The 13,113-nt window shown below is 51.0% G+C and overlaps 1 protein-coding gene across 1 annotated transcript in view; it reads right to left on the reverse strand.

The window, feature by feature from the left end:
* SLC4A8 (solute carrier family 4 member 8) overlaps positions 1-13,113 on the reverse strand; it is an 86,783-nt gene that overhangs the window by 18,140 nt on the left and 55,530 nt on the right. The window contains exons 12-18 of the mRNA XM_075551665.1: positions 12,674-12,848; positions 11,826-11,959; positions 10,863-11,108; positions 8,683-8,788; positions 7,981-8,142; positions 4,680-4,793; positions 832-993 (exon numbers count right to left, since the gene is read on the reverse strand). Coding sequence (XP_075407780.1) covers positions 832-993; positions 4,680-4,793; positions 7,981-8,142; positions 8,683-8,788; positions 10,863-11,108; positions 11,826-11,959; positions 12,674-12,848 — 1,099 coding nt within the window. The remainder of the gene's footprint in view (positions 1-831; positions 994-4,679; positions 4,794-7,980; positions 8,143-8,682; positions 8,789-10,862; positions 11,109-11,825; positions 11,960-12,673; positions 12,849-13,113) is intronic.

Below are 13,113 nucleotides of genomic sequence, written 5' to 3' on the forward strand. Positions count from 1 at the left end.
TACAAGGGACCGCAGATCAGTGAGTTAAGGGTTTCAGACCCAAAGCAGAGAGGGTGTATGGGTAAAATGGAATGGGTCCAGGAACCCCAAAGGAGTCTCAAAGTCCCTCCTGGTTAGGAGGGGACAGGGAAGGTAAAGGGAAACCTCCGTCTGTCCTATATATGCCAGTATTCTGTTCGTTACCATGTGTCCCCAGATCTCACTGTGAGTTTGATACACTCAAAGATCCCTCCTTCCCTGGCAGAGTAGCCAGGGGTCCAAGCTACACTGAGATCCTCATAGACCACAGACACTAGGGAAGTTGGGAACACGTCTGTATTGGGTTCCTGCAGTCCACCCTCATCACAGTCGAACGCTGCCTCTTCTGAGTAAGGGAAGAATAGAAAGGAAAAAGGCACAGAGTCTGCACGTATAAATGTACTAGAATTAATCCTACCTCTCTCGGATCCTTGGGTTCAAAATTCAGTCTGGAAAGGCCAGGAATAGATATTAATGGGAGATACCTGTTTCTGGATGAATGTGACCTAGACTCTGACCCGAACCTCAGGCAAACCAGCTGTCCAGCTGCCTAACTCAGAGCGTCTATTTAGAGACCACCAGGAACTCTGCCTGGGGGGTTGAGGGGAGAACAATGGCATCTGACTCTGCTCTAGTCTACCCCCACACCAAGAGCTGTCATTTATGGGGGGGACGGAAACCCCTGAAGAACACCTTACATGACTTCTTTTATCCAGGCTCTACAATCCCTGGTCTACAAAGACTTATCCCAAAATTGAAAAATAAAACGTAACGGGCTACGATGAGCCCTTCTGGGTCAGAACCTCCTGTTACCTTGAGCTTGTGTTCCTTCCTGTTGATGATGACCGCTGTGATCTGCTGGTCCATGAATATTAAGATCGTGCAGAGAAGGGCCGGGATAATTGCCGCTATTACAGTCCACCAGGGATTGGGGCCAATGGGACTGATAATCCACCCCCGATCATCCCTGGTTGGCTGAGGGAAACAATAAACAAAGCTTTATTCCTTTTAAATTAACTTAGGGAGAAACAGATCAAACTGAACCACATATCCCTACTTCTTTTTGGTTTTGAATTAAGAATCTTACACACACACGCACACACACACACACACACACAGAGAGAGAGAGAGAGAGAGAAACACCTGAGAAAGCCGTTGACCTTGTTGCAAACCTGCATTGATACAGTCAGTGCTCTATTGCCAACTTCCTGTGTAAGAGTCATTATTCCTGCGCTTTCTCCCAACCATCCTCTAAACCCATGCACACAGAAAGCAACTTTATGCAGGCGTCCGCCTAAGAAAAATGAGTGTAACAACTAAATCTAGTGTTGTTTTTTAATTAAGACTTCCAAACTCGTTCCGACTCATAGCAACCCTACCGGAAAGAGATCTGCCTTGTGCATTTCTTTTGTCTTTCTTTTTAAAAAATAAATCATCTTATTGGGAACTCTTACAGCTCTTTTAACAACCCACAGATCAACTGTATCAACCACATTTGTACATATGCCCTGTGCATTTCGGAGACTGTATATAACTCTTGAAAGTAGAAAGCCTCGTCTCTCTCTCTTGGAGCAGCTGATGGTTTTGAACTGCTGACCTTGTGGTTATAACCATCCAATATGTAAGACATTATGCCACCAGGACTCTAAGACTTCCAAAGACAAATACAGTTTAGGTGATTCTCCCTGCTGCTCCCTTCCAGAAGCCACATCATATGTGTCGACAACCAGATGAAGGTAATAGTACACCAAATCTCTGAGTTTATGTTGAATTGGTCCAGAGGCCTTCTATTAGGCATGAAAATAGGGGTCCAGGTACCAGTGACATGAGAGAGAGGCTCGATACTGTTGAACATGAGAGAGAGGCTCAATCCTGTTGAATTTGGGGCCTTACTAGATTATGGGACCCTCTGAAATGCTCCTGCAAGACTGCAGCTCAGGCTGTTCATGACACACAGGAAGTCACCTCGCCCCTCAAGCCCTCTCTCTTCCCCAGTTCTCATGGGTAAGAGGAGTTCATTCACCAAATTGGTCCAGATCTGACCCAAGACTCTAGGAAGCACTGAGATCCATATTGGTCATGGCTCCAGGATGCACATTCTTCGGTAAAACCACCAAATCCCAATGGCACGGGCTCATCTTCTACAGCGTGCAACAATGTTGTAAATGTGGCTAAGTGCTCCAGCCAACATAAAATGTAGTAAACAAGGAATGTTGACCCTAGTGTGGATTATGAAGACTGTTCCACCTTTGTCTCCCCCAGATAGGTTAGACTTAGGACTCTGCTTGCAGCTAATGGTAAATGATGGTCAAGTTACCTCCCTGAAGGCAGTCAGTTGCCAAACAACTGTCTGGACTGGTAGGACCCACTCCCTGATGTTAAAGACAATGGGTTTCTTCTCCCTAAAGGCTTATTTACAGTCATTGATTTGGTTCCTGTAGGTGGGGTTTACACCCTACTGATAGTGGTCTCTATGGAGATCCAGAGAACAGGTCAAACTGGCTCAGTGACATCCAAAGTTAGGCCGCCATCCTGAATCTAGGATCTGCCCATCTTGTCACATGTGTACCCTCAATCCCTCCCCTTCCTATTGCGTGTATAGCCCTAGATTGTCCCCCTCTCGTTGCTGTGTACCCTATTGCGCAACCCCTTCCTGTGACCTATGTCTTTACCTGCAATTAGTGGGCTTGCACCCCCCCCCCCAAAGGTATATAGGCCTCGGTTGGCAATCAAGAACTCTCTCTCGGGCTCCCCTTTTGGCCTCTAGTTGGCTCCCTCTCTCCTGTCCCAGCTCTGGTTCCCTTTCCCCTTGTCCTCCTTCCCCTCCCCCTCCACATGGACCATCCAGTGGGGCTGAGGTGAGCATGGCTACCATGAATTGTATCTGACTCCATTATTTCAATCTCTCTTCTCTCTCATGCTCTTTATGACTTTACTATGATCTTTACTTATCATCGCTGTACAACTGCACCTACCGGACCCGTGATGATGTGTTAGGGGCTGGATTCCCCTCACCCTAGGGATACTAACATTCAGCCTGGGGCTGGGAAGCGTGAGCCCATGTGGTAATGAGAGGGGAGGAGAGAGACAGACCCTCCTCTGCTTCCTTGGGAGCAGGACTGACTGGAGCAGCGTTTTCGTACACATTCTCCCATTTCTTCTCTCCCTCTCTCTATCCAGACGCCTCCTGACTACCTTCAGCCTACCCACCAGAATACCTCCCCAGGGATGGCTTGCATGCTCCCAAAGGCCCATTTTCACAGGAAATCCTTCCTGCAGCGTTGACCCCAACTAGGCATTAGAAAGCTGATGGCGCTCATTCACACAAAGGTGTGACTGACATAGTCTCAGTGGTATTATATATTTTTAAAGAGGGTACTTATTAGCCCATGAATTTCTAAGGGGTGACATTTGAGTAAATTTCACAAAATAAAATGCAAAATATTTCAGGCAATATGGAAAAAGATATTTTTAACTGGGAAAGCTTCAGGGAGGGAGAGGCAGAAAGGAGTAAGGAAAGCCACAGGCTGGGTGTGCGGGGTGGGGGGGGGGCGTGTACACAGCAGGGAGCACCTTGTGCAGGGCTGCCTTCTCCCAGCCTCCTTGGCGTCACTGTGCCTGCCTCCCGTCCTAGTCTGGCCTCATTGATGTGCTGGTCGATGGGCTCAGCTGTCCCACCGTCTCTGCTTACTCAGTGTATGCCCCCAGACTTACTACATTTGGAGTTTCTATATAGGGATCTTTTGTTTTGATTTTAGTGTAGTTTTTTTTTAAATACCATAGAAGATGCAAAGCATATCTGCCTGCGGCCCCAGCGCCCAACAGAGGCCCTTCTTGGTCGCAGTCCCCACCACAAAGGCAAAATCCTGGGGGGCAAGAGGACCGCAGCCTTTTCTTTCTTCCCAGTGCTCTTATCTAGTAGATGCTCAACGGAAGTACATTAACCAGACTTTACCTCTTTACCAGTGTCTGGCTTTTATTACAGTAAATGTACACATTCACGGTTTTACATCTTCACATATTAAAACAGTGAGTGGCCTCAGTGATAATAAGCACTGCTCCTCATTAAACAACCTCAGTTTTTCTCTGCCGTGCTAAGGCAAGATGGAAAAGTTTGTTTTTCTGAATTAAAAAGCAAAACAGAAAGATGCACTGCCATTGGGTCGATTCTGACCCATAACAAACCTCTAGAGCAGCGGTTCTCAACCTGTGGGTCGGGACCCCTTTGGGAGGTTCAAATGACCCTTTCACAGGGGTCGCCCGATTCAAAACAGTAGCAAAATGACAGTTATGAAGCAGCAGCGAAAAGAATGTTATGGTTGGGGGGGTCCCCACCACATGAGGCACTGTGAAAGGGTCACGGCCTGAGGAAGGTGGAGGACCCCTGTTCTAGGGGGTTTCTAAGGGTGTAAAGCTTTTCAGGAGCAGACCGCTGCATCTGCCTCCTGTGAGGCGGCTGGTGGGTTTGAACTGCCAACCTTAAGGGTAGCAGTGCAATGCTTACCTGACAGCACCACCAGGGCCCCTTGCTTTTCTGCATTGCAAGGCGTCAGTGGCGAACACTACACACCCCACCTCATGGCTGTGATGGGAAAGGCGTTGGCAAGCAGCTAGGGGCCCGAGTCTCGGAGAGCTCCCTGAGGGCCCTGCGATCTGCTTACCTTGAACACATGCGGAACTTGAAGCTTGGGGGATGGCACGCCAATCAAAAAATCAATAATCACCATGGTGAAGATAGTGAGGAACACGGCAAAGTCACTCACCATGGAGCGGACCTAGCATGAGATACAACAGAGAGCACACATGTCTCAGTAGACTCAACAGCACAGAAAACAACTTCGAATTGTACCAGTTTTTTGAATCCTCAGAAGAATGCTTTCGTCTTAGTGCCGAATTACTACATGCAGATTTAGTACACCCCAATCAACGACCACGAAGCGCGGCTATCATGGAGGAAAACGAACGCTTGACTCAACTGTGACGCAATTCACCTCGGTCTCTCAAGAGTTCGGCTTGGAGCATTTTCAGCCTAAGTTTAGGCCCTAGTTCTAAACAATTGGAATACAGCCTTCCAGGACCAAAGACAAGAACCTTGGCACCACGTCAATTCTTCGTCTTCCTAACACATAGCACTCAGTCCGTCTGCAAGTCCTGCTGGCTCTACCTTCAGATCACACACCCCCTCGGCGCTTCTCACCGCCTCCATCGCCCATGCCCAGGCCCAACCACCTGTCTCCGGTCTGAGGAAGGGCAGCAGCCCGCTGCATCCTGCTTTGGTCCTTGTGTCTTCTGCAGGGGTCTTTAAGCATAGACTCTGGAGTGATGATGTTCAAACGTATGTCACAGCATGTCACCCCTCTTCTCCAAACCTGAAAAGGTTCCTCATTTCACCCAGCTAAAAACCAGGTCTTTCTGTGGCCTCTGAAACCCCTGTACCTGGTTGTCCCCCAGCCCCCGCCTCCATCATCTTGCTGGTGCTCTCCCCACTCCTCGGTGCCAGCTTCACAAGCCTCCTTCTGCCTCTTACATATGGGAGATTCATTCCCCCACCCCCGTATTTGGTGATCCCTTCACCCGGGCCACTCTCCCCTCGGCATGTCCCTCACCCCCTTTACTTTGCTCAAGGGTCACGTGTGTGTGAGAATTTCTCTTGACGATTCCACTGAAAAGTGGTCACCGTCTTCTAGCCGACCATTTAACGGACCGCTGTCTGCCTCGATTTTTCTCCGCGGCATTTACTGCCATAAAAGAAAAAAGGCAACAGCGAATCTGTCTTTAACTTTCATGGGTTTCTTACCCACAAAACCAAACACTAGCATCAGAAAGCCCGACCCAAACTGCACAGGTACTGAGCCGCTTCACCACAGACCAGCAGGAACCATGGCCTCGTAATTTAATGGGAAAAACTGGCGGGTTTCCGTAATGTTCACTTTTTTAGCCCTTTTCTATGCTGCTGCATGCAATGTGCAGTCACCCAATCTCTCCATAATCTTCACTTCACGGTGTCGCATAGCTACCCCAGAGCACAGAGTCAAATACTGAGGAGTTACGTTTTCAATGCTAACTCAGTAACCATTAAACACGTGGTCACCCGGAGACGGACAGAGGCAGTCTGAGAGCCTATGTAGTCTCCAGTCCTCAGGGGTCCTTCCTCGGCGTGAGCAGGCTGGCGCTCCTCCAGTCTGCAAACGGTTCAGTGATCAACGATCGCACAGCACGGGATTGGCTTCAGCGACGTCAAGGTATGTTTCGAACAGGTGAGGCACTGGTTTTAAGAAAGGAAATGATTCCCCTGCGTTCATCTAGAATGGCTGCTCAGAGGGAACTTTATCATTTCAATTTCTTTGAGTCTGCGTTATTTTTTGAATACGACCATTTTGCTAGGGATTCCCACCCGTTTGCCCTCAAAGGACTGCCCTACTTTACAGTTTCGTGTAGCTTTAACAGTATATTGCCAGTCAATCGACCAGTGCCTACCTTCACCTTACCTTCCAAGGGAGGGAGAACAAAACATGTCATCGCTACATGTAACATCACTAGCCTCAGGCTCCGGCTCCCTCCCCACTTCCGGTAGTCCTTCTCGGAACATCACCTGTGCTGTGCTCGCCCAACAGCCACCCCGGCAAAGCCAGGACGGAGCAGCCTGGAGCCCAGTGGCCTTCTTGCCTCCGACTCCCCCAGCACTCACCTCCCAGACTGCTATCCAACCATGTAATACGCTCTCCCATGAAGACGAGTGGGCTATGCGTCTTCCTGTTGCACGGGTGGCAGATACCATGTGCTGAATTTCTCTGGCACCCACAGCACTTAATCTGGGCTAAGCATACAGCCAGCCTGGCAGAGGACGCGAGCACGCAGATGGCCAGATAGGAAACAAAGGCCCCCACTGACCGGTACTGTGGTCCCCTCACTGCTGGGCGTGGTTCAGGCTTGTGTGGGTGTTCAGTCCACCCCTCATCAACTGACCCCTCGCCCCTTCCCACAGCCTCCTCTCTGAATGTACCGGATTGAGGCCTGATTTACAAACCAGCACCATTTCCTCCTGGTCTGAGCTGCTTTTTAAAAACTCACGTAATACATCATTTTATTGGGGGGAGGGGCTCTTACAGTTCTTAATAGCAATCCACACACCCATTGTATCACACACATTTGTCCATATGTTGCCGTCATCATTTCCAAAACATTCCTGAGCTGCTTTTTAAAAGCCACTCTACACTCCACCTCTAATCCTGCCCAAACGGGCAGAAGCTCTGACCACCAGACACACGGTGCCCTCTGCACCCAAACGGCCGCGCACACCAAGCCAGGCGCCTGCTGACGGCCGCTGTCAGCGGACGAGCGATGGCAGGGGCTACGGCACGAGCCACCTCTGGGAGAAACCTTCAAGGTTCCCTAAAGCGTCCAAGGTGATTGCCCTGGGGGGCCATATCCTGAGCCAGCTCCAGCCCCAGCCTGCTAAGTGTGCCGGCATTCTGGAAATGGAACGGAACCGTATTCTGGAAGAGGAGCATCACTACCCCCTTAACCTCAAAAAGTTTAAGCCCCAAAGTGATGTTTGAACAACGCGGCGATGAACATCACGGCACTCGACTACACAAGTGAAGACAGTTGTTACATGTGTGTATGTATATATGCGTGTGTGCGTGTGGTGTGTGCATGATATGAGATCACCATTCTTTAAAAGAGGGAAAAGAAGCATGAATCAATTCCGTGTTCCAAAATGGGAGGAAAGGGGACACTTATAAGCATTAGTCCCTCACTTCCAAGCCCATATCTATGAAAGAGGCCGGCAAACGGTCGGAGAGACGCTCCTGGGAACATTAGGAGCCCCACGCCCACCAAGCAGGCGGCCCGGAGGGTGCGAACGGCCCGCTTACTTTCCATTTCTGATGCAGCCGCGCACGCCCAGCCCACCTGCTCGGATTGCGTGTGGACTGAGGCTACTCCTGACCAGCTACTCACTCTGGTGGGGAAGTAGCGACTCGTCTTGAACGTCTTCAAGGTGCTCGAGAGGACAAAGGTGGTGAAGAAGAGGATGCAGGACCAGAAAAGCACATCCGGGGTGTAGGGCCCGTGGTGGCCACACGCCGAGCCCATGAACTCTCCGTGCAGCTCCTGGCACTCCTGGGGAGCAAGCCCTGAGTAAGTCCAGGCAGCCCCGGAAATCCGCCGTCTGCCGACCCCACCACCCGCTCTCGTCGTGGGGCTGCCCGCAGCTCTCCCTCGGCCTCTCTGCCACCGCCGGGCCCTCCCTTGTGCAGGCTCCTTCCAAGGAGGGTACCGCTTAGGGTCCCACCAAGGCCACTTGTGAGAATGACGCCAGCACTGTCCTGGACGTTTTGGGTTGCTTTTAGTAAAGGGTCTCTCCAAACGTCAATATTCTTCAATCCCCTCAGACTCCAGACCATCCCACTTCCGGGCCTGCTTTATTCCACATAACCTCAGTGGCCGTAGGTAGCTGGACAGGGTGAGCCTGGGAGCTAACGGAGAAGTTAGCTCCTTGACCCACGGCATGCAAGATCACTTGGGAAAGAGAAGAGGAAGCCTTAAGAATGGATATAAAATACGAGTAACCTTTACTTCTCAAACACCAAAGTTTGGCTGAGGGCTGCCCGGGAGTTCCCCTGAACCCACGCGAGAGCATCCAGAAGCCCCCAGACTTACACTCACTGTCAGGTTGGCCCAGCTGATCTGCGCAGCCTCGATGTTGTGGTCCTTCCAGAACTGCAGCGTGTGGTTGTTGGGATTCTCCGGGAGAACACACCTGCAGCTGTGGGGAACAGAAGGAACATTCCTGAGGAAAGCAACCAAACTGTAAGCGAGTTTGTCCACGACGGGGCCAATGACTCAGAGCTCGCCTTGTAGCTCTCGCCTTTGCCCAGTACGCACCCTGAGATTCTGCCTATGAGCTGAGGTCCATCTGTCCACATGCTAGCCTGACATTCCTAAAGATAAATCGGGGGTGGGGTGGGTCTAGAACGACATTGTGTTGACAACCAAGTTTGCATCATCGGCTGTGCCGAGAATGGCCCCTGGGTGGTTCCCTGGTCTCATCTCTTGCTGTGCAAGTCAAGCAACAACATCGCAAGGATGACCTGATCCTCATGGAGGATCTGCCCCCAACTCTGTGCTCAGCAGCGACTTCCAGGACTCACCAGCTTGCCCTCTAGAACCTAGCACATTTCTTTGCTGAACACTGGAGTCTCCTAGAGGTGGGATGCAAGCTCTTCCTGGTACTGGCACGGTTCCCGCCAACCCCTCTCTTCTCACCCCAGGGCCTCGCCTAGCGGCTGGGGCCAGGGCCAGATGTGGCAGCGATGCTGGCTCCCAAGGCCTCCTCAAGCAAACCATACTTGCTGCTGTGTCTCACTAGGCAGCCTGTTGCCTCCCAGTCCCCGCACCTTTTACTGGTAGCCCGAATGGGCTGATACAGCTATCCTTGTCACAGTTTTTATCTGCACATTTAATGATCCTAGCTTTTAAACAACTAGCATCAAGATGCAAAAAATTCTCTCAACAAGTTAGAATAAAAAGGAGCAAAATGTGAGCAGGGAAGGCTTTCACTTCCTACGCGTTAAATTTGAGACTCAGTTCTACGCCTATTGCCTCAAAGTTATCTCAAGGGTCAGGGAGCGTTAGCTTTACATTAGCACCGCGTGGAACAGCAATGAAAGGCAACTACACAAAAAACCCTCCCGAACTTGATTAACAAAGAATTGCTATGCCTACCCTCAAAGCCTGTTAGAGTCAGGGTTCGTCACTTCTAAAACAAGCTCCACGAGGGTAGATTCTTTGTCGTGTTCATCGCTATGTTCTCGGGGTCCGAGAGTGCTCGGCACATTAAAATGCTCAACACATATTTGTTTAACGAAGGATAAAAGGAAATCAAAGAGTGAGTCTTATAGAAATCAGACTTTAATCCACTAGAATTTGAAGATCATGCTCCCCAATGAGTTTTTTATTCGTTTGGGGGGTGGAGGGTTGGGGTCGGAGGGATAAAATATATTTTTAATTCAAATAAATTTTCTATTAATTCTGATTTTCAAAAGATGAATGCATGAAAGAACAGACACAGGGTATTTGTGTCGGATTGGCAATGCTCTCAGGGTGTAGGCTCCCTCCTCTCTGGCAGTTTCAGACGGACATGATTCACTCCCCGCCCAGACCCCCCCGTCACGGGGGAGGGAACTCGATGCGCTGAGCTACAGGAAGAGCTGGGGCTCTAGCCAGAGCTGGAGGATAAATGCTGTATAGCGCCCGGAATAAATGGTTAAACACTGAGCTGGAGGTTGTTATTCCTTTCCAGCTGATCCAAATGTTGTTGACCAAGGAAGAAAAACACAGGATTCTCCACTGAAAAGTAGATACGCACCCAGTTCTCTGGACCCTTTATGATACAGCGCCACCTGTTTGTCTCTGCCTAATGATCCCTAAGAATTGCCTGTCCAGTGCTTTCTTCCAGAGGAAGCGAATTAACTCGCTCGCATGGGAATATAGTGCAGAGTCTTACAAGTCCTAGCAGCAAACACAGTCTTCTCAATTACTAACTCAAATTCTCCCTGCTACATTTGCAGAGGGGTGTGTGTGTGTTGGTTATTTCGATGCCTTCTGGGAAGCACTTTTTGAGCTTCTTCTGAGTTTCTCAGTCTATCCTCTCCGTCATCCCTTCTGACTGTCCTCTGGCAGTCCTCCCAGGCTCCTCACCCTGAGCTCAGCTCCCTTTCCCAGCGGGCCAAATTCCTTAACATCAGCTACCAGCACCGCATGCAACACTACAATCCATCATCAAACTCAAGCCCTTTGCTTATTAAACAAAGAAACAATAAGCAGAGAGGCTCACTTACTAATAGAGGCTCAGGTGGTCCAGCTGGCTGTGCATGTGGATGGGGTAGGTCTCTGCCAGGTGGATCAGCTTTTCTATGGCTTCATAGATGAAAATAATGCAGATCAGGGAGGCAAAGGCTTCTTCAGTGAAGCGGGTGATGTAGCAGACAAGGGAACTGGCATCCGTTGCCACGAGGACGATGCACAGGAAGGCAGTCCACAGTCCAATGCAAGCTCGCAGGGAGAGGTATGAAAGCGCGTAGTCTCTGAAACAAATCCAGCGTGCATCACACGTTTGCGTGCCTGGGGTTCGAAGGACAGCTCCGCACTGTGCTTACTTTATCTCCCTCCACCCGTAACCTGCATTAAAACCCAGTTCACCTCTAACTCTGCCTGCATTCCGCCCCCAAATGCTGTGCCGGGGCCGCGGTGACAACAATTTGCTTCACTGTGGGACGTGCCTTACGTGAAAAGCAGGGAAGAAAAAAGTGTTCCCATGCATCATCACAGTTGGGCCCATTCCTGCCCAACAGTCACATCGAATTCTTGCAGAGATCCCGACCCATAGGCCCTTCGTCCATGTGATCCTGCCCCTACTCCCCAATGAGGGAAAGCTCGCCCAGGGGCGCGAGGACACCCTCACCGCCGCGATCAACTGGAAAGCGGTGGGAGGACATTGGGCCAAGTTAACACGGACCAGAAAGGAACACGAGGAGGAGTCGGAATCCGCCAGAAGCATCAGCGTTGAGAGACAAAATGCTGACTTCCCTCGTGGCCAGGGGACACTGACAGAACTCCTTTGCTTTCAGGCAGGGTGTCGCGTGGACACGGCATGCCTGTCCGAATGAGGTCTCTCCCCCAGGCTCCTTGTGACCCAGAATGCTGTCTGCCTGCGTGTCCTCCTCCCTAGGGCCCTGGCATCTGACCCTGGCAGCACATGGACCCCAGTCAGGCAAGAGCTTCTGAAAAACCAAAGGTCTTACTTGCAGAATTTGAACAAAATCTTTTCAAACACAAGCACGGGCCCAGTACTTCCCAAGATGGTGAGAGCCTGCCCCGCAAACAAGGAGTACGCGATCCCGGTCATGGAGGCGCCGAACAAGGATTCAATGGCGCTCTGGAAGGAAACAAAATGATCGCTGAGTGCCCAGGCCGGCAGAGTAACACGGGCTTGTGTACACTCCCAACTGAGCTTCCCGGCTGTGCGGCTCCCTTGCTTGCATCTCATCTTGGCAAGAGTGACGTGCGCACACCACCTAAGGCTTCCGTGAACAAACGCTACTCTCATGCCCCGGCGCCCGCGCCCACACCCATCCCCGTGCCCGCGCCATCCTCAGCGATGCGGGGCTCTGCAGCGACTCCCGTCAGTATCCAAATCTAGACACAGGCCACGGGAGACTGCCCACAGGGTCAGTCGTCACAGGGTCATCTTCAAATCTTGAGTTTTGCGTGGCATCGATATATCTCTTTGTCATCCTTGGGGGCACAGGAAACTCTACTGTGCAAACAGCTACTGAAAGTAGCTGCTTTTCCGGCAGAAGTGCCTGTTCTACAGGGAGAGCGGTGGTGTTGGTCGGTATGAAGGTGGGAAGCCATGGCCACTCCACAGGAAGGCTCGTAGCTCTTTCATCCCAGCGACGGGAATCCGCCCCCCTAGTGGCTCGGCTGCCACCCCAACAAGTAGGTCTTGTTTGGGCTCACGAGAAGGGGTGGCAAGCTCTTACTCACAATGGATGGAGGTACGGATTGTGACAAGAGTTGTACGAGCCCCTAATAAAATGATGAAAAGAATAAAATAACCCAGATGCTATTCAAAGAGAAGAGCTCTTACTATGCGTCCCTCGGTGGCTTCTCCAAGCAGTCCCCCAAAGGTGATGACGGGCGACATGCAGGCACAGTACAGGAACAGGAAGGAGGCCAGACACTGCAAGCTGAGCGCGTCGCGGTAGTCGCTCCAGTACCAGGGCGCCTTCCGCTTGATGTCCAGCACCAAGCCCCCGAAGAGCCTGCGGAAACATGGCAGCCAGGCCGCGGATGCCGGCCCTCTTCCACAAAAGCATGTGCCCACACACATTTGAAAATGTGCCCTGCGTGGAGGGAGCGCTGCGGCTTTAAGTGGACCCCAAGGGCAGGAGAGCGTTCTGGGGTGGGTCTGCGCAGATGTTCTTTGCAACAAGGAACATGACTTGCGGTGCATCCGAACGACTACCCCGCACGGAGAACATGAACTGAGGCGCACACGACCCAGTCAGGGAAACGGTCAAAACCACT

Source organism: Tenrec ecaudatus, chromosome 6 (genome assembly GCF_050624435.1).
Source record: "Tenrec ecaudatus isolate mTenEca1 chromosome 6, mTenEca1.hap1, whole genome shotgun sequence".
Classification (NCBI taxonomy): Eukaryota; Metazoa; Chordata; class Mammalia; order Afrosoricida; family Tenrecidae; genus Tenrec; species Tenrec ecaudatus.